Consider the following 23,407-nt stretch of genomic DNA (forward strand, 5'->3'; position numbering starts at 1 on the left):
CAAATATGTGTATATTATAACAACATGTTGAGTGCTTTAAAGAAGTAGGATAATTGTATCAGAGCTTATAACAGAGGTTCTAGCTTAATTGAGATGAAGGGATTCCTGAAAGATTCTCAATTATTCTGAATCCTGAGATAGAGAACACCCAGGTATGGAAGCCCTAAATCTTAGAAAAACCTAGTACATTCTAGGAATTCAAAACGAATTTTGGCTCTAGCTGAAGGTGCAGAGGAGAGTAACCTTTCATGCAATTGAAGAGATCATTAAAACCAGAGGATGAAAGCCACATTAACTAGTTTGTATTTTCTTCAAGTGCAGTGGAAAAGCCATGGAAAAGTTTAAATGGGGGATTGATATGATAAAATTTGTATTTTAGAAGAGCACTATGACTGTGTGGAAAATTGATGGGAAGAGAGTAAAGTAATTCTGACCAGAGATGATGGGACCCTGGGCTTAGATGGTGACAGTGGAGCTTTCAACATGTATTTCATAAAGAGGGCTGGCAGAAGTTGATAATTTGGATGAGGTCATGTGTAACTAGGTACTATATCTACCATAGATGAAGAAATTCCTGATAGAAATGACGACTATATTTTCAAACAGATACAGCAACTGATTAAAACACCAAAGCCTGTTTAACTTTAATCATTATTTGAAAGTTTTTCCTGGCTACAGATTTAAAATTTAGGTACATGTAAATAGCTTTTACTCTCGAAAGTAGGAAAGAGAAATGGAAATACGCATTCCATCTTAAGTTTAGACTCTAACTTAACTACCTATCAGTTTTAGTAAATTTGGAATTCCTTGGTCTTTGAAGCGTTCTTTAGTGTGTCTATTTTGTTTTGTTTTTCTTCTTCCTCTTCTCCTTCTTCCCCCTCCCCCCCCACACCTCCTCTTTTGGTACCAGGAGCACTTAAGTACTAAGCCACATCCCCAGCCCCAGCTCCTTTTAAATTTTGAGACAGAGCCTCACTAAGTTGCTGGCCTCTAACCAATCCTTCAGCTTCAGCCTGCTCTGAGTCACTGGGATTACAGATGTTCACCACCACATCTGACTTTTTGTCTTGTTTTTTTTTTAGAGAGAGAGAGAGAATTTTTTTAATATATTTTTTTTTTTTTTTAGTTTTTTCGGCAGACACAACATTATCATTTGTATGTGGTGCTGAGGATCGAACCCGGGCCGCATGCATGCCAGGCGAGCGCACTACCGCTTGAGCCACATCCTCAGCCCTGTTTTTTTCTTAAAATAGTGACTTGGCAATAATAAGATTTTACTCAGCTCCTTCAATGTTAATTTTGTAGGTTTTTTTTTTTAACTTATTTTTTTAAAATCCCATATTCCACTCTGCTGTAACCAGCAGGTGTTACTTCTTGTTAGTTCTACTTTGGAGATTCAGAAGTGGGTGGCATTAGTTGATTAGAATCCGAAAACAGATGGTCTATTAAAACATGTTTTTTGAAAACCTTACTGGATTGAAATTCAACTACTATATTTTTCAAACCAGTTAAGTCTTGAGTGTCTTTCTGTTACTTTCTCCTGTAAGTGTGATCCAGGCATATACAGGTTACATTTAGAAACTATCTTGGATTACTCTGAGTTTTGATCATCAAGTCTTCCATTTAAATAATGTAATTGGCTGCTAGGAAATGTGACATTTTGCTAAGGTGTCACACTTAATACTGCAAAACATGCAAATGAAATGTTAGTTTAATCATTAAATACCATAGTATCTCTAGTTTCAGAATCACAGAAATGGTTAGGAAAGAACAGATCTTCTTTTTCTTCAATCGGATTTCACCTTTGTTGTTTAAGTATAACAACGTATGTAAACTTTCACTGAGAAAGTTTCCTTTTTTATCCTTTCTTACTACTTTTTACTCTTAGAAACGTATCTCAAGGTTTCTAAAAGTCTCTTACATGTTGCAGAGGTAATATGCACAGTGGACCAGGTCCAAAATAGTTATTTTCATGTTTCTGATTTATTCATTCATTTAGCCAGCCAGCCCACCCACTAGCTCACCAACCACTAACCAACCAACCATTTACCGACCTTCAGAATGCCTGGTATTCTTAGGTACTATCAATGAAAAGATGAACAATCCATTTTCCCTGAGCCAGAGGAATTTATGATCCAAAAGGAAAGAATTGTGTAGTCCTTAATTGTAATAAAGTCTTATAATTGCTGTGATATATATGTGTATTAAAAGGGAAAAAAATAGGATCAGATAAGTCTGAGAAATGCTCGGGCACGTGCAGTTATATATGACTCTTTACTGCAAGAATCTAGAGCATTTTTAATGCTGACATGCATTGTAAATCTCCACAAAGGTCCTCTGGTATGAGATATCTTGCCAAATAGTAAAGATGACAACCAGGATAAGAGGAAATTCCTAACCATAATTTTTGCTAAGCTGCCTGCAGAGACCTTGAAGAGATCATAAAGAACGTTGAAACATAGCTTTTACTTTTTAGGGAAAAGAGAAAGATAAGTAGGGCTACATAAATCTATACTTCAACATTTTAACTTCTTTGCTTCCGCATCTTTGTGTCCATACCCTCCCTCCCCCTGCACAGGGTGTTCCACTGATGCAGGGATTTCTCTGCTTTCCTGCCTTGGATTTTCTCATCAGTGTTAGAGACTTACTCATCCTGGTACACTAAAACTCATAAATATTTGAGTTTTTAGGCCTAGTCTCTAACTATAAAATGAAAAGTATTGTCTATAGTTAAAGGAATTTAGAAAAATATTTTTTTTTCTTCTCCCTTCTGCTGCTGAGAAAATGGAAGTCCAGTCAATTTTGATTTGCTTCCCTTTAAAGGGAATCCTAAAACTTATCCCAGAGCAGATATTCTTATGCTGGTGTCTATAGACTATTAAGGTTTGGAGAATAGGACTTAGAGAGTCTGTGAACTTGGGTGAAAAGAGGATCCTGTATTTGTTTTACTAAAATCAACCAAAGATCAGAATTCCCATGAATATAAGCAGCAAACCACTATAGTAGCTATACCTTTACTTTGCAACCAGTGGAAATTGCATACATTTTCATATTGCATCACAGTGTTATCTCACTCATGGCTATTTTTAAATTATAGGAGTCATTAGATCAGCTACTAGACCTTATTAAACAATTCTTGATTTAATTTCCTTTGCAGATCTATGTATTTTAAGCATTTAAAAACATTGCCCTGAGTAAGGTTCATGGGTGTTAGAGTCTGTAAACAAGTCAGGATGGCTCCTGGCATTTTGCCAGAGAAATGTTAGAGTCTGTAAACAAGTCTGGATGGTGTGCCTGGCAAAATGCCAGGAGCCATCCTGACTTGTTTACAGACTCTAACACATGGGCTTCATCAGACTGCCAAAAGAGATCCTTGGGACAAGACAAAGTTAAGAACCCTTGTCCTGGAGAAAGACAACTGGAGGTCAAGTAAGGATCCCTGTAGTTAGACGATGTCATAGTAGCCCAGGGCAGCTTTTTCCTTTTTAGTCCTCTCCTATCATTAATCTCCCGTACCATCTCTGTTCCAAGCCTCTGAGAAACCCCTCCTAAGAATTGTAGCCCATTTTTCTAAGTCATTCTTCTAACATTTGCTTCAGTATTTTGTGGGAACCAGTTACATCCTAAGAACTATTCTAGATACAGTGGTGAACAGAACAAACAATAAACCTTGCCCTCATGGGAGTAACATTCTATTAGAGGGAAATAGACCATGAACAAAATGAAAAAGTGAAATAAGCAGTGTGTCTAATGATGGTACGTGCTGTGGGGAAAACAAAGCTGGAGAGGCAAATCAAGTTTCGCAGGAAGAGGAGGGATTTCAGTTGTAAATAGAATGAACCTGGAAGGCTGCACTGAAAGGTCACACTGACACAGACTTGAAGGTGAGGATGAGTCTCTCAGAGCAGTCCAGGTAGAGAGAGCAGCAGGTGCCACAGTTGGAATGCACCAGGTGACTAAGAAGCTGGAGTTGCTGGAGTGGATGTGAGCAGAGCAGCCTGAGGAAGGAAGACCAGGTAGTGCATCCTACGCTACTGAGAGGACTTTGGCTCTTACTCTGAATGAGATGGAGGCCATGTGGAGTTCAGCAGAGGACCAACGTTATCCAAAAGGTTTAACAGTCTCTCTGGCTTCTCTTTGGAGAAATGAAGCAGACGTAGAGCAGGAGCAGGTAAGTAATGAGTGCCAGTGTTGACATGTGCCTCCCAGTGTGGCTCTAGAACCAGGCTGCTGGAGGTTCCTCATCTGTTTCCTCACCAATAAAATGGGGAAAAGGTAAGCCTGATGAGAGGATTAAAGCAGCTTGTAGGGTCACTGTTCACTAGCTGTTAATCTTCCTTGCTTTGTTCCGAATGCCTTGGAGATGCAAGCTGTGAGGTACCGCATAGCTCTTTGGTAGCTGGTATGCGGAAGACTGAATGAATTTTGGGGAACCTTATTCCTGCATGTTGCTTTCAGGAGAGAAGTTGAGTAAACTAGGAATCATTCAGTGTTTGAATCACTCAGTGTTCCCTTTGGAGCCTTGCTGTCTCCATGCGTGTATGTGTTGGTGGTATTGAGGCTAAAATCACATGAGGTTAGGGGAAACTATTGACACTGATTCTGATGATAGGAAGTTGGGAATTAATAACTGAATGAAAGAACTGAAAATGTGCTTGTAATAATTATTGTTTTTTAAGTGAACTGTATTGTTGTTTGTCTAGTTACTCTAAAAAACAATAACATGCACACCATTATGCTAAATTAACTATTAGTGTGATAGTAAATAATAAATTTATTTTCATAGTTTTCCTACTTTGGTCATATAGAGTAATTTTATAGTTGTTCATAAAATTAGATGGCAACTGCTTTGTGAGATCCTGGCCATGCTTGTTTTGCAAACTTTAAGAAAGAAAATAAATTTTCATCATCTATAAAGGTGGCAAACTTGTTCAAGGAACTCTCATGTCAAATTTACGAGCTTCAATAAATATAGAATTCGAAATTGAATAAAAATTGAGATCTAACAGTAGTCAAGCCATTGCTGGAAATCTGTAAGAAAGAAAAGAGAAGTAATGATGGTAAAATAAACCAAAGAGTGAGATGCATACTCCTTAAAGTGGGACACGGACTGTAAGCGTAATTTTCAAAGAAAGGAGCATTTACGTTTCCTTGGAGTAAGTGCAAAGGCTTCATGGAGAATGTGACCTCCGAAGGAGGTGAACCTTGAAGAATGGATAGAATTTCTATAACTGAAATGGGGATCTGCATTTTCAAGGTGAGGGATAATATAACATAGGCACAGGGTGGCAAGATGGAGTAACTTAGTGTGAAGCATCAGGTGGAATATAACAGTAGATAATAAGATTAGACAGCTTTTAGGATCAGAATGAATTCTAGGCAAACACGAAAAACCAGTGAAGGTTACTGAAAAAGCAGTACTGTTATATGACCAACGTAGAATTATGCGGCAGTATATAAGATTAATTGAAAGTTTAGGAGGAGAGGTTGCTATTGAGGCCTTTTAGAAGTTTAAGACTGGTTGCAAAGGGAAAAACAAATTTTATAGGCTTTATTTAACCACTCTTAAGCCTTACAGTTAGTATTTGCAATAAATGAAATGAAATGAAAACTCTTACATATGGTATGAAATCAGCAAGTACTGGGTAATTCTTAGCCATTCTGTTGATGGTGACATTATTCTCTCCAAATTTACAACCTCCGTTTTCCTTTCAAAACACTTTTCCTTCACCCACTTTTTAAACTGTGGTATTCCCTAAAATTCTATTTTCAACGGTTTTATTTTTTTCTATATGTCGTTCTTTGGTTATATCCATTTCTATAGCTGTAACAGCAACCAAAATGCTAATAACTCTTAAATCTGGGTTTCCAATTTGGAAATATCTCCTTACCACAAGACCCTTGTCACTGACTCCTGGCATCTCTACAGAACAACACTATAGACCTCTCAAATTCAGGCAGATCTCCTCTTTCCTTGCAACCTCCTTCTTACGTCCAAAACACCATCCAGCGTCAGCTAAGCCAGGAGCCTAGAGGAGTCTGTCTGAACTCTTGCCTTTCCCCACCCTCCATTACAGCCAGTCAAGTCCTGCATGTTGCCTTCTCAGACGCTCATAAATATTCCTTTCTGACCATCTCCAGAATCTGTATCTTAATAAGTTACATTTGTATGTCATAACCATGAAATTAGTCTCCTTACCTTCCTTCAGTAGTACCTCCTCTGATCTGGCAACCACACTGCTGCCTGAGTAATCATTCTGAAATGTAAATCTGGTAAGTTATATCCCTAGTTCCAAGATCTACTTAGTAGTTAAAACTCCTTAGCAAAGGCAGACAAGGTTCTACATGACATTGCCCTTTCATATTATGTAGCAGTACAATATAATGGGGTCACTGTTTGAAAGTGAAGATTGAATTATCATTTAGGTATGGTGAGTCCAGATCAGGAGACGATTGCCATTGAAAAGATAATTATGGTTTTTGCTATGGTTTAAATATGGATAGTGTTCCCAGAAGTCACCAGGAGCGTGGTAGTGGGAGGTGTATGCACCTTTAAGAGGTGAGACCTCGTGGAAGGTCCCTAGATCATCTAGGGTATGATGGTGGGACCCAGGTCTCTGACTGTCTCTGCATCTTGGCTCATGGTGTGAGCAGTTTGCTCTGCTGCTCTGCCATGCTCTCCTTCCATCATGTGCCATCCTCACCAGAGGCCCAAGCCAGTGATGCTGCCATCCTTGGACTTGAAATTCCATATCCATGAGACAAAATAAGATCTCTTACTCCACAAGTAGCCTGGGTCAGGAATTTTGTTGTAGTGGCATAAGTCTTGACTAATAGCATTCCTAAGAAGGGAGGGCATACCATGCTGTGCAGGGCCATGAGGGGAAGCTAGAGCAGAAAGCAGAGGAGTGGGGAGAAAATGTGGAAAAGAGCTTTTATTGTGGTCTCTGTGGGAAGGACCCCGTGAGCAGGGCAAGCAGGCTGAGGACTGGCTAGTTTGAAACTTCTCTACGTGCTCTGGGTTGTAGGACCTGTACCGTGTTTCCAAGTACCTGACCCTGGGGTGATTAAGACAAAGTATATTGATAAAAAGGGGTGTGAATCTTGATAGAGGAGGTAGCGGTGGGTGGGTTCTGGATTGAATGACAGCTTCACAGGTGAATCCTGTACTTCTCTAGGAACTGGCTGGCCTTGGGAGAGGCATGCTCCACAGGGTCAGTAAGGCTCCGGATGGCAAAACTGTGGGAAATATGGTCCATGAGTTATTTCTTACAGATGATAAGAACTGTGAAGTGTAGAAAGGTGTTCAAGACCCTAGTGGGTTCTTCACCCAGCTGAGACCAAGCCCCACCTCTACCATATCAGTGGTTTTCCTCCTGGCCAAAACTTAATTTTTTTGTCTGTGAAATTGTAATAATGTATTCTGTGAGATGTTGTCATAAAGAACAAATAAGATTATGTAAACTCCCTGGTGAATATTTAATAAATATTAGCTAATATTATTATCATCACTGATATAATAGAGGTTAAGATGCTTAAAGTATGACCCTGGCCAAGTTTCAAGGGTGCAGTAGCATTATCTGTGAGAAATAAAGAATAGACATAATGTTGACACATGTAGCTTTAAGTGCTTGTAAGTATTATTTTTGTCATGTTCGATGTAGTTCAAAGTCAGCTTTATAATTACCTAGGAAAGTATCTTGTGAATTAATTCTTTCAGAGAGGTTTTTGAAAAAGCAAAGTGAGAAAATCTGTGTGTGAACTTTGCAAGATATAAATGTGTAATTTTTTTTAGAGAGAGAGAGAGAATTTTTTAATATTTATTTTTCAGTTTTTGGCGGATACAACATCTTTGTTTGTATATGGTGCTGAGGATCGAACCCAGGCCGCACACATGCTAGGCAAGCGCGCTACCGCTTGAGCCACATCCCCAGCCCAAATGTGTGATTTTTTAACGGTTTTATTGAGATATAGTTCACATGCCAGTACAATTCAACCATTTATTAAAAACATATCCACTCATTATTATATAGTAATCACAGACAATTTTAGAGTATTCTCATCACCTCAAACCCTATACCTTTAGTCATCTTCTTAATGCCACCCTATCTTCAGCCCTCGGCAACCATTAATCTACTTTCTTTCTCAGTAGATTCCACTCTTTTGGAAATTTCATATAAATGGAATCAGAATAGGTGATATTTTGTAACTGATTTCTTTCATACAGCATAATATTTCAAGGTTTATCCACATTTTAGCATATATATGGTATTAAATTTCTTTAATGGCTGAATAATATTCCATTTTATAGATATTCCACATTTTGTTTTCTCAAATGATGGACATTAGAATTGTTTTTGCCTTTTTTTATTATCATGAATGATGCTCCTGTGAATATTATGTACAAGTTTTTGTGGAACAAGTATTTTCAGTTCTCTTGGGTGAATTCTTAGAAGTGATATTCCTGGGTCATATGGTAACTCTGTGTAGCTGTTTGAAGAGCTGCCAGACTGTTGTTTTACAAAGTGGTTATACCATTTTGCCATTAGCAGTGTTTGAGGATCCTAGTTTCTCTATAGCCTTATAAGTATTTGTCATTATCTGTCTTTTTGCTTTTAGCCATCCCAAATAGATCTAAAGAGATACTGTGGTTTTGATTTGCATTTCCTTGTTGAGTGATGATGTCAGACATCTTGTGCTTACTGTCCATTTGTATGCATTTGTGTATCTTCCTTGGAAAAATATCTATTCAATCCCTTTGCCCAGCTTTTAATTGGGTCATTTGTCTTTTTTACTGCTGACTTATAAGAGCTCTTTAAATATTCTAAGTACAAGTCCCTTATCAGTTACATAATTTTCAAATACTTTTCCCATTCTGAGAATTGTCTTTTCACTTTCTTGTTGGTGTCCTTTGAAGTGCACACATTTTCAGTGTTGATGAAGTCTAATTTATCTATTTGTTGTTGCTGTTTGTGTTTTAATGTTATATTCTATAGAAATGTCACATCCATAGGAATCCTTTGCCAAATCTAAGTTCATGAACATTTTACTGATATGTTGTTTTCTAAGAGTTTTGTAGTTTTTGTCTTTACTTTTAGGTCTTTGATGCATTTGAATTAATTGTTGTATATGGCGTGAGGGAAGGACTAAACTTTTTTCTTAAGTATGTGGCTCTCCATATGCTAAACAATGTCCTAACGTCATTTGTTGTAAATTTTTTTCTCTCCCCCATTGAATTGGCTTGGTAACATTGTGGAAAATTATTTGAAGCAGATATATAGGTCGTTATTGGACTGTCGATTCTATTCCATTGATCTATATGTCTGTCCTTGTGCCAGATGTTCATTCGACTTTAGGCATTTTATCACTTTTATCTTTCTTTTAAAAAATGTTGACATTCAAGAAGATAATTTTTTTCATTTTTAAGTAATATATAATTTTTTAGTTATGGTGAATCTAATTAGATCTCAGAAAATTGAGTCATCTAGAATTATTATATACTTAAATATGAGTATGAATTCTAGCTATTACATAAACCTGAACATTTTCTAAATATTAATAGTTTTATTTTGATAAATAAAATATTTTTCCAAAGTTCTTTTTTGATTCATAAAACAATTAAATGTACAGCACTTCATTTGGCCCTAATAATAGTTTGGCGAGCTATAGGTACTGTTATCTACCGATCTCACTCTTACTCCGAGTTACCTGGGAGGAAGCTGAAGCGTGAAAGCATGCAGGGACCTGTTCGGATCACTCGCTCAGCTTGCAGCAAGTCTGCACACGCTTCCTAACAAATAAGTCAGGTAGCTCTGTGGAGAGTAAGGAGGCAAAGGGGAGCCAGGGACAAGGAAGCTGGCTGCAGGCTGGCAGTGAGCGCTCTGCGGCCCACGGCCAGAAGCTGGAGCTGTGCTAGGAGTGAACACTCTTCTCTGACAGCAAGAGAGGTCAAGTGTCACAGGAAGGCTGCAACATCAGCCTAGCATGTCAGAGGCTCTAGGCTCAGTCTCCCCACCCTGATGGCAAAAATCATGGAGATGGCCTATAGTAGTATAGAGATGGAAGGAAGATATTTTAAAAACTTCTTGAGACCTTTGGAAATTACCACTTGTGAACAAGAAGGAGCCTGGCATTTTCCAAGCCTATCTGGACAGCAGTGCCAGGCTTGAGTCTGGATCAGTTGCTATTGGCATGACCAGGATGAAGCCAGGCTGTTCCCAGAATATTGCTCGGAAGACATCTTGTTTACATTTCTGTGGGACACTCCTGCCACTTGCCAGGCCAGGGGGAGGGACTTTGGGCCCTTAAATGTGACCATGCAGACCTGTGCCACCTTTTCACCTTATGTGTTGTTTTTTGTTGTTGTTGTTTTGTTTAGTGACAAAACAACCATTACTTCAAATATAATGAAAACTTCAACTTACAGTACATATAATTTAGAAATTGACTATTCATATTATGAAGGAAGTCTGTAGTTTCCAAAACAAATTCCTTTTCAGAAGTACTTTAAAAAGAAGCTTTCCCACAACTAAAATAAAACCTAACTTTAACACATTTAATGTAAAAAGTGAAATACGTATGTTGGGGAAAAGCCTGCCCTGGTTTGCAGAAGGTTACACCTCTCAGAATAAACCAGTGTGATCTCTTGAGGTTCCTCACTCCATGGTCTTTGGAAACTTCGGTACCTGATCATCATTGCTGTTTTTAAGTAACCATAACTAAGTTGTTCAGACTAAATAGTTTCTCTCAGCCCTGAGACCCCACCCAGAGCTCTAGGTATGTAAAATTTATAAAACTGTGGAGTATAAACTTATGCAGGAGAGGGTTGAGTATACTGTAATCCCTTTTTTATTATTTCCCATGTACTGTCTTTCCTTTAAGAGTCTACCAGCTGCCCCAGACTTGTGTCAGCCTTTGGCTTCCTTCAAATTCCTGTGCCCTTAATTATCTCTGCCTTTCATGTGGAAGTTGGCATATGCTCCTTCTGTAGTTATCTTTTATGTGTGTTCCACACCTTCTGGTCAAGAAACTATACCTGAGTTCTATCTTTTTTGTTTCTCCAATATCAGAGTGTTTCTCAAACTTTACATGCATCAGAAACACCTTGGGATCTTGTTGAACTGAAGGTTGTGATTCCCTTGGACTAATGGGCCCTGAAACTCTGCATTCATGACAAACTCCCAGGTGATGTGAGGAAGTTGGTCCATAGGCTACCTTTTGAGTGACAAGTCTCTGGTAGCCTTTTAGCAAATTTCTGATAGTGATACTAGTTGTTGAAAAACTGATAAAAGATTTAAATTTTGTTAAATGCTTCATTTTTCTGTAATATGCAAACAGCACTAAAAAGTGAAGTTTAATTCAGTCTGTATGAATTATTGAAGGTTTTGGATATCCTTTTTTTCCTTGATACTTTTCATCTAATCAGTAGGAATGGATTTCATCTTATCCTTTTAATAGATGCCAGGCTGGATGAAATTATGTTTTAATAACTTCTATTTCTGACTTCATTAGATTCAGACTTAAAAGCAAACACCTTCAGAAGACATTTCCAGCAGCCTGAGTTCTCCAGTCTTCTTTTAACTTTGGCTTTTGTTCAGGACATCTAGCTCTGAGGAGCAGCAGCTTTCCCACTAAATCCCCATGTCCACGAGGGTCACATTGCAGAGTCAAGGCTTAGGCATAAGTAGTTCTTCCTCCATCACTGCAGTTTCACTTTGAATAGTTTCATTACTCATGGTCAGCAGTGGTCCAAAAACATTAAATGAAAAATTCCATAAATAAGTAATATGCTTTAGGTAAATTTTATTGTAGTGGACTGTTATAATCATTCCTTTTTATTGTTACTAATCTCTTACTGTGCCATAGGTAGCTATGTAAAAATGTAGTCTACATAGGGCTTGGTACTATCCATCGTTTCAGGCATCCACTCGGGTCTTGGAACATATTTCTTACAGATAAGGGGAAACTGTGAGACTATGATATACCTTATATATGCCGATACACCTTATAAAAATCTTCCTAGTAGTTTAATAGACTTCGACTTAAATTATTTCATGGCCTCTTTGGAGTTTTCTCTGGGTAGCAAGGCTTGTGCTGGTTCCTAAGTGCATTAACATCTAAACGTGCTGCTTCCTGTGCAGAGAGCGCTGGAGAGCAGCAGCAGCTTGGTATGCCGTGGAGTGCGCTGCATCGTCTTTGTGTCTTGTCACATGTGAGACTTTGGGTTGTATAGGCAGTACATAAAGAGCTCACACATGAATTTATTTGAGAATGAATGGCTGTTAGCCAAAACAAGAATTTATCTTTCAAATTTTTTGCTCTCATGTGAAAAATCTCATTTGGTAAACATACTACACTCTTGAGGCAAGCCAACCAAAAAAGAATACAGGAAAAGGAAACTGGTTAACTTTCTCTGTTAGTCTCAGGAGTACTTGGGCTAATAAATTTTGATAGTCTTGGGCTGAGGTTGTGGCTCAATGGTAGCATGCTTGCCTAGCATGCATGACGCACTAGGCTCGATTCTCAGCACCACATATAAATAAAATCAACAACTAAAAAATACATATATATGTATGCATGTATGTATATATTATATATATATATAAATAAAAATTTGATAATCTATTTATTTGTTGTATTCAAATCTCTTTATTGTGTTCTAAAAGTAGAATCCAGTATACAGATGATTATGTTTTAATAGCTAAATTACATAATCCCGTGTTCCACTGAGCCCGTGTACCACAGCACTGACTTTAAAATAGGACTCGCTGTTACATAGCTTATTAAATACATAGTGAAAATGGTCATACAGTGGTTTAGTTAGCTTTATAAAAGTAACTATTTCAAAAATTGAAATACTGAATACATAAAATGGAAGTTTCGTGATTTTTAAACATTCACTGTATGTACCTGCAACCAGAAGTATTGGTAGTTACCTATTACTCCAATCGTTAAATAACTGTTAACATGAATGATTGTATCCATACAAGAGGATACATAAATTAAAATGATTGTATCCATACAAGAGGATACATAAATTAAAATGAATGTGGAAATCAGGACAAAGAGTAAATGAGAATCCAAATGATAAAATGCACGCCACATTATGGTGGGGTGGGGGGGAAGAGAGCAGAACATGATTCAGTTTTTAGACTTCCATGCAATCAGATGATAAGACTGATGGTGTCCACGAGGTAAACAAATGAGTAGCTTACAAAAAGCCCCATTTTTCCTTATACCTGAGAGAAAATTCCTTCATGGATCTCTTAAGAACACACTAAAGTGACTTAGAATGTACTGTCCTGAGTAATGACTAGTTTCTTAGACTGTTCCTTATAAGAAGCCAATGGTGTCACCCCAGTGTGTTGGCAATTGTAGGAAAAGTCAAAATGATCCGACCCCATGGTTTTTGCAGTATAGGAGTAGAGTTCTAAAAGAAATGGTGTGTTTGTTTTATTTCCTTTAATAAATCTTCTATACATAATTTTTCTCTAAATCAAGGTTTTGATTAGTGTTAAATGGCAGTGAGTTCAAGGTTAAATGCCCTGGAAAGTAGCTGCAGTGTGGTTATTGTGTGTCTCCATACAAGCACAGAGAGGCACCTGCTAGCCAAGCCACATGTGCTTCTTTCTCTCTCTTATGTTGGTATTGAGGATTGAACTCAGGGTGCTTAATCATTGAACCATATCCCTAGCCCTTTTAATTTTTTCTTTTGAGACAGTATCTGGCAAAGTTGCTTAGGGCCTCACTAAGTTGCTAAGGCTGGCTTTGAACTTGCAATCCTCCTACCTCATCCTCCCAAGTTGCTGGATTACAGGCATTCAACACTCTGCCCAGCTCCAGGTGTGCTTCTTGTGGAGACCGAGTATAGTATGAACATTCAGTTGAAAGGACAGACCTCTCACTGAAGTGAAAAAGAAACAGGTATGATCAGATGTTTATTTCTGCCATAAGATAAAATACACACATTCAAACAAAGCAAAACAAAAATAGTAAAATACTTATAGAACTCGTGTCCTATAGGTTATTTTCTTATGTATTTTCCAACATGTACTTGTTACAAAATGTACCTTTGGGCATTAAAAATGAATTAATTTATTATATAGGATATAGCATCAAAATTTTTTAAATAAATAAAAAATAATGTAGGTTACTAGGAAGCTTGTGCCCAGACAGAGCTGCAACATGGTGTCTAGAGCCTGTGGCACTGTTTTGTTATTTGCATGAGTCTCAGGTTTCCACCCTACCAGGTGAAGTACCATCTAAAAGCAACAGTTAGAGAAGTGGTCACAGTTCTTTCTCATGCAGGAGAAATCTTCTGATTTTATTGAGATTCCCCCATGTAAATTCTGGTCATGGTCCTGTGCTGCCTAGAGTTCATCTTTACCCTTTTTGCAATTCAGTTTGTCAGTGTATTTGGTACATTTTAACCTTTTGTATAGTTTAGAAATATGTATATTTCATAAATCATGATGCGTAGTTTCTGATTTCTTTAGAAAATGAAATGCCTAGAGAAGATTTAGTCCAATGCAGGCATCATATATTAAGAACCTCCTTGTGTGAGATGCCCTGATGCTGTAAGAGATGCTAAAATAAATACAGCACATCCCTGTTTCCAGTGGATTGATCAGCTCTCAGAAGAGATTCCCAGGTTTTTACATGCTTATCCAATGTTAATTGAGCACCTGTCACATACTGGGCCATGTTCTCAGTATTCCAGATACAGCAGAGAATAAGACAGATATTATCCGTGCTCTCACACAAACTGACAAAACAGTTGCAGTTACCACAAAAGCCACCGTACTTAATAGGCCCCTTGTAGCACAGAGCTGTTAACTGCAGCTGGGGCTGGAGATGTGCTTCATGGAGGTCATTTCTGAGTGCTTGGAGTTTTACTGACCAGAGAAGAGGGGGAAAACATGCAGGAAGGAATCACATGAACACAGTATGGTGAAATGTATCGCTAAGCCTCTCCACCTCCTAGAGTTTGACAAGGATTTCAGGTATCAAAAGAATTTAAAGGTCTCAGTGCAAGTCATTTTTCTTTTATGTTCATTAGATTTTTTTCACTTCTAATTTTAAAGCAAAATCGCATAGAAATGCATGAGGAAATAAAAGTAAAAGGCAGGATTGAGAAGTTCCTTATTTATCATGCTTTGCCTGTTTAGATGTTGGAAAGGGGAGCCATCAGCAGTGTTTGAGTCAGGGAGAAGCTGTATCAGTCTGACTCCCCTCTCATCTTGTTGAACTGAAGCAGTAGCTGGGAAGAGGGGAGAGATGTTGGCAGACCAAGAGGACCCTGTGAAACCCGGGGTGGGTACCTGGAGGTGCTGCCTGCTGCTCCTGCACACTTGGCATCTATCTCTGGGACAGCTCTGGTTGCACTGCAAGGGCTTTGGGGGAGTGTGTTGCGGCTGGTGGCACCAGCTTGCAGGGCGCAGTGGTTAGTATTACGTCCCTACATGTTCTGCTGTGGTGGGAGTAATTGTACTGGGAAAACAATACAAATCCAATCCTTACTGTTGTATTTTTACAGTTTGTTGTTAAACAATCATCATACACACTGGCTATTTGTTTACCTGACTTCTTGTAAGAGTGTGACCTCTTTGAATAAAATTACCATCTTATTAGTTTTCATTTCCTTATCTCTAGGACCAGTATCTCATATATTTAAGTATCAATAAATAACTACTGAATACATGGAGGGACAGATTAACAAATGAGCTAAATTAGGTGATGACCTAGTACTCCCCATTAGGTGTAGGTATTGAATGAAGCCATTGGAAATAGTCCTGTGTTATCTAGCCTGAACATTTGAATGATAGTCACGCCATTAGGAATCGAAGAAGAAAAATGGAACTGGTGGGTAATTGGGAGGGAGGAATGGTAGGGAAGGTAATTGGTTTGATGTAGGACATGTTGTACTTGAGGTGCTAACAGAAGAACAAAACTGTGGTTTGCCAGATTTGTTCCAATTATTATCAAGTGACAGTTTTGAAATTACTTTTCCTGTGGTTTTCCAGAATACTCACCTATAGAGACTAGTTGGAGTTCAAACTTATCATTTATTTTTTAAAAGATTGTTTCATTCCAGTAGTATAACGAAAGTAGAATTTTTATAATGCATTCTGAACACTGCTTTGTCAGGGAGAAGCAAAGATCAGATAATCTAGAAGACAATGAGGAAATGGAATGTTTTTTTAACAGTGTGAATTTGATATTTCAAGATCATACTCACAGTTTACAATTCTGTCTGTTAGGAAGAGAGAATGAATGTGGGAGGAGCATAAATTTACCTTTAGAATGTAATGCCTGAAAATTTTTTTTTTCTTTTTAAAATGGCTATTATAGGGGCCGGGGTTGTGGCTCAACGGTAGAGCACTCGCCTAGCATGTGCAAGGCCCTGAGTTCAATCCTCAGGACCACATAAAAATAAATAAATAAAATAAAGGTATTGTATTCATCTACAGCTAAAAAATAAATATCAAAAAAATAGTTATTATAATTAATGACCAAAAGAAAAATGTCTTTCTGCATTAAAGACTTAGGCAAGAAAAACAAGCTACTTACTTCCTGAAGGCAACAACTTTAAGTAATGTGATACTCTGATGTATTTAATACTCTCATTAATAGAATAATTCAGTGTATTCTGTATACAAATAAATGAGGTGGATAGATAGATAGGATGCCAAGGAAATATGCTTGATATTGCAACTATCAAGAATAGACTTTATTCTTTATTCTTTCCTTTATAAATGAGGATCTTGTCTCAATAGCATACATAAGAATGTAAGTTAATACATTATAGAGGGGTATATATTTTAGGACTAGGCTATAGTAATAGGAAAATCCAACAAATAAGATGAAAGATCACCTACTATAATGTGATCTCTTGTGTGCAGAGTGAATTGGTCCTTTCTGCACTATGAATATTCACCAGAAGATTTAGTGGTTCTTCGGGCAATTCAGATGTATCTTAATATCCCAACTGGAAAAATAATTCAGAACATGTACTGGTAAGTCCAGTGCTACTCTGATGGATTGCTCTCATCTCACATGTTTGCCACATGGCATTTTATATCTATGATATAAGCAGTAATATTATCCTCAATCAAGGTCGCAAAGCAAGTCACTTTCAGAGCTATGGGATTAGTGCTCAGAGTTCTTGATTTCATTCTCAAACAGGTGTGCCCTAGTTTGAGAAAATCTGTTATACAAACTACCAACTCACAAAATAGATGAAGTAATTGGTGATTACTTACATTTCAAAAGACTTCTTTTTAGAACTGCCTAAAACAGACATTTCTGAAGAGTATAATATAGCCAAAGGGGCTTAGACTATTTCTAACCAAACCAGGAAGCCTAGTTTCTCTGCTATATCATTAATGCAGTAATGCAGTACATAAATTTCATTCATTGTTTCATTCATTCATTCACTCATCTACTAAATCATTCATATTGTTATTCAGTGAATCTTTCATGAGTATATTGGATATACAAAGACTAAGACTTATATATGGCTGTCCTTGAGGCATTTAAAAGAGAGAGACAGATGTGTAAGCAAACAAAGGAAATAAATATTTAATGATACAGACAAGGAAGTAGTCTAAGCAAGATGGAAGAGTGAACTGTAGCAGTAGGGGTAGGCTTGGAAAATGAGGAAAGAATGCTGTGCTAAAGGAATAGAATTCACATGACATAGGCTGGGATTGGCTTAGAGGTAGAGCACTTGTCTAGCATGTGTAAGGCACTGGGTTCGATTCTCAGCACCACATATAAATAAATAAAATAAGGTCCATCAACATCTAAAACAAACGAAAGAATCCACATGACATGATAACAGATTGGATGCAGGGCCCCAGGAGAGAGATAGTCTTGGGATGACTTTTGGCCTAGGTTACTTGGTTCAACAGTGGTTTCATTCATGAAGAGAGGGAGTTTAAGAGGAGGAGGTATTGAGGGCGGATGGGGTAGAATTAGATTTATTTTAATAACAATAAACACATCTTCACTTATATAGGATGCAAGGAAGAAGCTGTTGGGAAGAAGTTGAAAATATAGGAGAAAGGAAATTACAGTAGAAGAAGTTTCCTGATTTAGAGTGGCAAAGAAATGGGAGGGTTATATAGTAAAAGGAAAGGAAGTGGCAAAGAAATGGGAGGGTTATATAGTAAAAGAAAAGGTATATATAGTAAAAAATACCTTTTCCTTTGGCACTGAAGGGAGTGAGGAGGGTTGTTTCATTCATGTATACATGAATTAGGTGTAGGAATTTCCCTGATAACCAAGTAGTCCTCTAGCCAAAAACTCTTACCTAGCAGGAGTATGATAGAAGTACCATCAGAAATAGCAATAGGCTATTAAACTCATGTTAATATGGGTTTACCCAATTTATATAACAGAACACATATCTTATAAAATTTAAGTATATTTGTCCTATAATGAAACATAAATCTCAGCAGTTAGTGGAACGATCTTGTTATCTTAAAGGCCTAGGTTCAGTGTACAAGACTGAATTGAATGAGGTAATGCCCTAACGTGTTTTAACAATGTCTGGCCACACTGAACAGTGTACACTCGACGGGAGAAACAACTGCTGTCTTACACAAGGCACTTACATTGTACTTGCATTTTTTAAAGGATATATCATTTCATACAAATCTCACAAATCCCCATATGCTGACAAAGCTGACAATGTTTGTCTTTTACAGATGATTAACCTGGTTATACTAACAGTATATCTAGTACTAATGGAAGAGAATATCCAAAGATCCAACCAAACACCAATATCACTTCAAAAGATTAACTTCCTAAACTGTCCCAGGTTCTCTCTGATTCCCTATAAAATTGCAGTGAGCAGTCAAGATTCTAGACTAAGATTAACATTTCTAAAACCATCTAATATTCCACATTACTGATGGCAGTGCTGTTCAGTACAAATAAAATGTGAGCCATATGAGATTTTAAATTGTGTAATAACATGATTTACATTACAGCTAATTTCTTTTTATTATTATTATTATTATTGGTTGTTCAAAACATTACAAAGCTCTTAACATATCATATTTCATACATTTGATTCAAGTGGGTTATGAACTCCCATTTTTACCCCGTATACAGATTGCAGAATCACATCAGTTACACATCCACGTTTTTACATATTGCCATACTAGTGACTGTTAGCTAATTTCTACTTAACAGAAAGTTACATGTGAAGCCTGAGAGTTCATAAACCAGATGTTATTCCTCAAATATAGTCAAATACAGTCAATTCATGCAGTATCTAATGCAAATATATTTAGGCTGGGTACGGGAGCACATGCCTCATTCCAGCATCTCGGGAGTCTAAGGCAGGAGGATCACAAGTTCAAAGCCAGCCTCAGCTAAAGTGAGGCACTACGCAACTTAGTGAGACCCTGTCTCTAAATAAAATACAAAATAGGGTTGGGGATATGGGGATGTAGCTCAGTGGTGGAGTGCCCCTGAGTTCAATCCTCAGTACCCAAACCCCCCCCCCCCAAAAAGGAAGTTTACTGTGAACTCTCAGCTGGTTCATTCTTGAAACTAGTAAATAAATAATTGAGTTTAATTTTGCAGTTACTCTTTCTAAATCCGAGGCATAGGTCCCTCAGACTTAGCAGAAAATCTTCCCTCATTTTCTTTCCTTCTCTGATTCCTTCCCTGTGTTTCATTATCATTTTTAGTTGTCACTTAGTCTGCTATTGCTTATCTCCCAGGAATACAGAACTATAACTGCATGAGTAAGTATGGGGTTGCACATTTGTGTCATCGGAGAGTCCCAGTAATGGCTGGAAACACATACACTTGGTGTTTTAATTGTGGCGACTGCACGTTGGCCTTTGATATTGTTTTATTACCCTGTTGTCTGTGAAATGAAGGCTTGATTAAAACAGGCTTTAGAGTCTTGTCTCAGCTATTTTAATGTGGCCAGGACTGAAGCTGTGATTGCCCTTCTTCATATTTATCTACTTATTTCTATCACTACTACTGTGATTGTCCTGTAGTGTATATCTTTCCCTTGTACTTAAAGCTCCCTGGAATTAGTCTAGTGATGTACTGATTTACACACCATGTACCAATCGTTATGTGAAGGTACTCTACACTTGATCACAGAAGTCTCTTTCTTCATAGTTCTAGTATTAGTCAATTTCACAGAGCTCTTTTTAATTTAATTTGCTTCTTAAATAAAAGGTCATTTTCATTCTTGCATCTCTCTCCTATATTGTGAAGAACTGAAACAGAATAGCTTATTATGGAAGCAATTTATCAGTCAGATAAACCTATTATTCAGTAAACACTGACACGCAAATACACACAGCTGTAGATAATTAAACCTTCTCTTGGTTTTCAATTTTGCTAATCACCATTCTATTTGGTGCTTTTGATTTTAATTAATTAATTAGTTATTAATTTGATCTTAGAGGTCATTCTTGAAGCCAGAATTATTCTTCCCACTGCAAGAATACCTGAGATGACTTTCTAGTCCTTATGTGCATTAAAAGAACCAAGCACTTGATGGAGCTGAGCAGGCAAGGTTGTAGAGGGGATGAATATGGCAGAAATTTTGTGGAGTTTGAAAGGCTCTTGCATTAAGCTTATCCATATTGTTAGGATCTTTATAAAATACAAGTCTTTAAAAATACAATTCTTATAGTAATGAACTGGATTTGTATTTTGTGTGATTCCAATAGTCTGTTGATAAAAAGAAATATAATTATTGTTTGCCCCCTGACATAAGTTATAGTGGACTCTACCCTGAGCCACAGAATTAGCCTTATAAGTAAACTGAGAAGTTTCACTGCCTAAAATTTTCATATATCCATGTGGTTTCCAGGAAAAATCAGCATCTTCAATGTATAACATGTATTTCATAAATAAAGTCATTCATGTGTTTTGTATAACTTAGTGTTTTTCTTGTCAACACTATATAACTAACTTTAATCTGTATGTATTTACTAGGAAATTGCCCGGCATTTACGCCCTGGAACCCTTAGAGCAATCTTCGGTAAGACTAAGATCCAAAATGCTGTTCACTGTACTGATCTGCCAGAGGATGGCCTGTTAGAGGTAAGGGAAAGAAAGGTAGACCTTATGTTTAATCATATCACACACTCAGAAATACTCTCAGCAGTTGGCATGTAAGAAACCATTTCATATTCTTCCACCGCACTGTTACTTGGACATCTGATAACTTCAGACTGTAGAAGACAAAACCATGGCTGGGCACAGTGGTGTGCACCTGAGGCGAGGGGATTGCTTGAGCACAGGAGCTGCAGCTCCAGTCCAGTCTGGGCAACATAATGAGACGTCATCTCCTTAAAAAAGAAGTCCAAACTAGTGTGGTGCATATAACTGGGCCAGCTTCAAAGAATTAAGTGTTGTTGTTTTTTTTCCTGATTGCCATATATTATAGTTTAAAATAATTTAATAAGAAACTATAACATAATTGAATCTTATAAAATATAATTTTAAAGCAGGCAATAGTATCTTTATTCTAAGCCATGAAAATATTCCAATGGAATTAAGAACTGCGGTATGCAATGTGATAGCATTAAAAGTAATAGCTGCCACTTAGTAACTTTCTATGTGCCAGGCCCTACCATGATAAGTGCTTTTTATGAGTTATTGCTACTAATTGTCATGGCAACTCTAATAGACTGGTAAAGTTAGATCTAGTTTTTCAGGAACACGCAAGTTAGACTCACAAAGATTAAGAAACAGACCCAAATGAAACAGTTAATAAGCAACAGACCCATATTTTGGTTTCTCATCTAGTAGAATAAATTAAGAAATGGTGATAAAAATTCTAAAAAAAAGAAATGTAAAAATTGATCTGATTTGGGGTTAAGAAAGTTGTTTCTAGACCAAAACAAAGAAAGAAACTTTAAAAAAAAAGTTTAAAAAGTTAATTTTTAATTTATTAGTTGAAAAAAAATTTAAGTATCAAAAGAAACTAAATGAAATTAAAAGACATATCTCCATGAGTCTATCCACCTCCATGCATATGTGTATCTTTTTATGCAAAACGTACTTTTTTTCATGCAAGACACAGACTTATTCTATTAAATTTATTCCCACCAGTTTTGTTTCTGTTGTATTAGCTTCATCAAGATATTCTGCTATAATCCAAGATGTCATCTACTGAAGTCTTATCTAAACTGTGAACCTCAATATGAAATTTTGACATACTTGTGAAATAGAAAAATATAACAAGTTTTGTTTTTAATTACCTAAAGGATTACATGTTTATTTTAAATTCACCTGTTTTATAAATATTCTCTTTTCCTTTTGTTAGTTTAGGGCCTATACATTAGATTGGAATAGAGACTATTACTCAGTGAAACCAAATATTATTAACCATGAAATTTATACGCCTTGCAAATGTTATCCCAAGTATGCCTGTGGTTTTGTTCATACAATTTAAAATAGATTATTGCTGCCTTCAGTTTATAAAGACATTTACTAAATGACTAATATCTAATATCGCTGCATTGAAGATTTCATTGCAAATTATCAACTGTGCAGTCTGAAGAATTAATCAAAAACTGGAAGTTGGTGCTCTAGCAGCCTACTTGCGTATTTTTCTAAAACTTTGTTCTTTTTAGATATACATGACAGTAGACTGCATTTTGACATATTAATACATCCATGGAGTATAACTTATTCTAATTAGGATCCCAATTTATTGGTTTTGCATGATGTGGAGTTTCATTGATCATGTATTCATATACGAGCATAGGAAAGTTATGTCCAATTCATTCTATTGTTTTTCCTATTCCCATACCCCTTCCCTTTCCTTCATTCCCCTTTGTTTAATCAGATGAACTTCTTCCGCCCCCACCCAATTGTGTGTTAGCATCAATATGTCAGAGAGAGCATTCATTCTTTGGTTTGGGAGGACTGGCTTATTTCACTTAGTATGACAGACTCCATCCAGTTCCATCTATATACTGGCAAATGCCTTAATTTCTTTCTTCTTTATGACTTGGTAATATTCCTTTGTGTATATGTATACCACATTTTCTTTTTCAATTCATCTATTTGAAGGATACCTAGGTTAGTTTCATAGCTTTGCTATTGTGAATTGAAGTACTATAAACATTGACGTGGCTGTGTCACTGTAGTATGCCGATTTTAAGTCCTTTGGGGGTAAACCTAGGAGTGGGAAAACTGGGTCAAATGGTGGTTCCATTCCAAGTTTTCTGAGGAATCTTCTTACTGCTTTCCAGAGTGGTTGGTGCATACTTGGTGCAACTTGGATGACTCATCCTGTTATCGATAAAATGGAATAGAGAATGCTGACAGGGCCAGGGATGTGCTATTAGTTAGGAAATAATGATTTGCTGGCTTTATTTGTCTTTAAATAATAAAGTAATATGAAAGCACT

The 23,407-nt window shown here is 37.0% G+C and overlaps 1 protein-coding gene across 5 annotated transcripts in view; it reads left to right on the forward strand.

Moving 5' to 3' along the window:
* The window catches only part of Nme7 (NME/NM23 family member 7), a 181,594-nt gene that overhangs the window by 123,558 nt on the left and 34,629 nt on the right, over positions 1–23,407 (forward strand). For 4 of the 5 annotated variants that reach the window (XM_027922839.3, XM_027922838.3, XM_071600337.1 and 1 more), the window contains one exon: positions 20,980–21,087. The exons of the other annotated variant lie outside the window; for it this stretch is intronic. In XM_027922839.3, coding sequence (XP_027778640.1) covers positions 20,980–21,087 — 108 coding nt within the window. The remainder of the gene's footprint in view (positions 1–20,979; positions 21,088–23,407) is intronic. 5 annotated transcript variants of the gene reach the window in all.

Source organism: Marmota flaviventris, chromosome 12 (assembly GCF_047511675.1).
Source record: "Marmota flaviventris isolate mMarFla1 chromosome 12, mMarFla1.hap1, whole genome shotgun sequence".
In the NCBI taxonomy this organism is placed as follows: domain Eukaryota; kingdom Metazoa; phylum Chordata; class Mammalia; order Rodentia; family Sciuridae; genus Marmota; species Marmota flaviventris.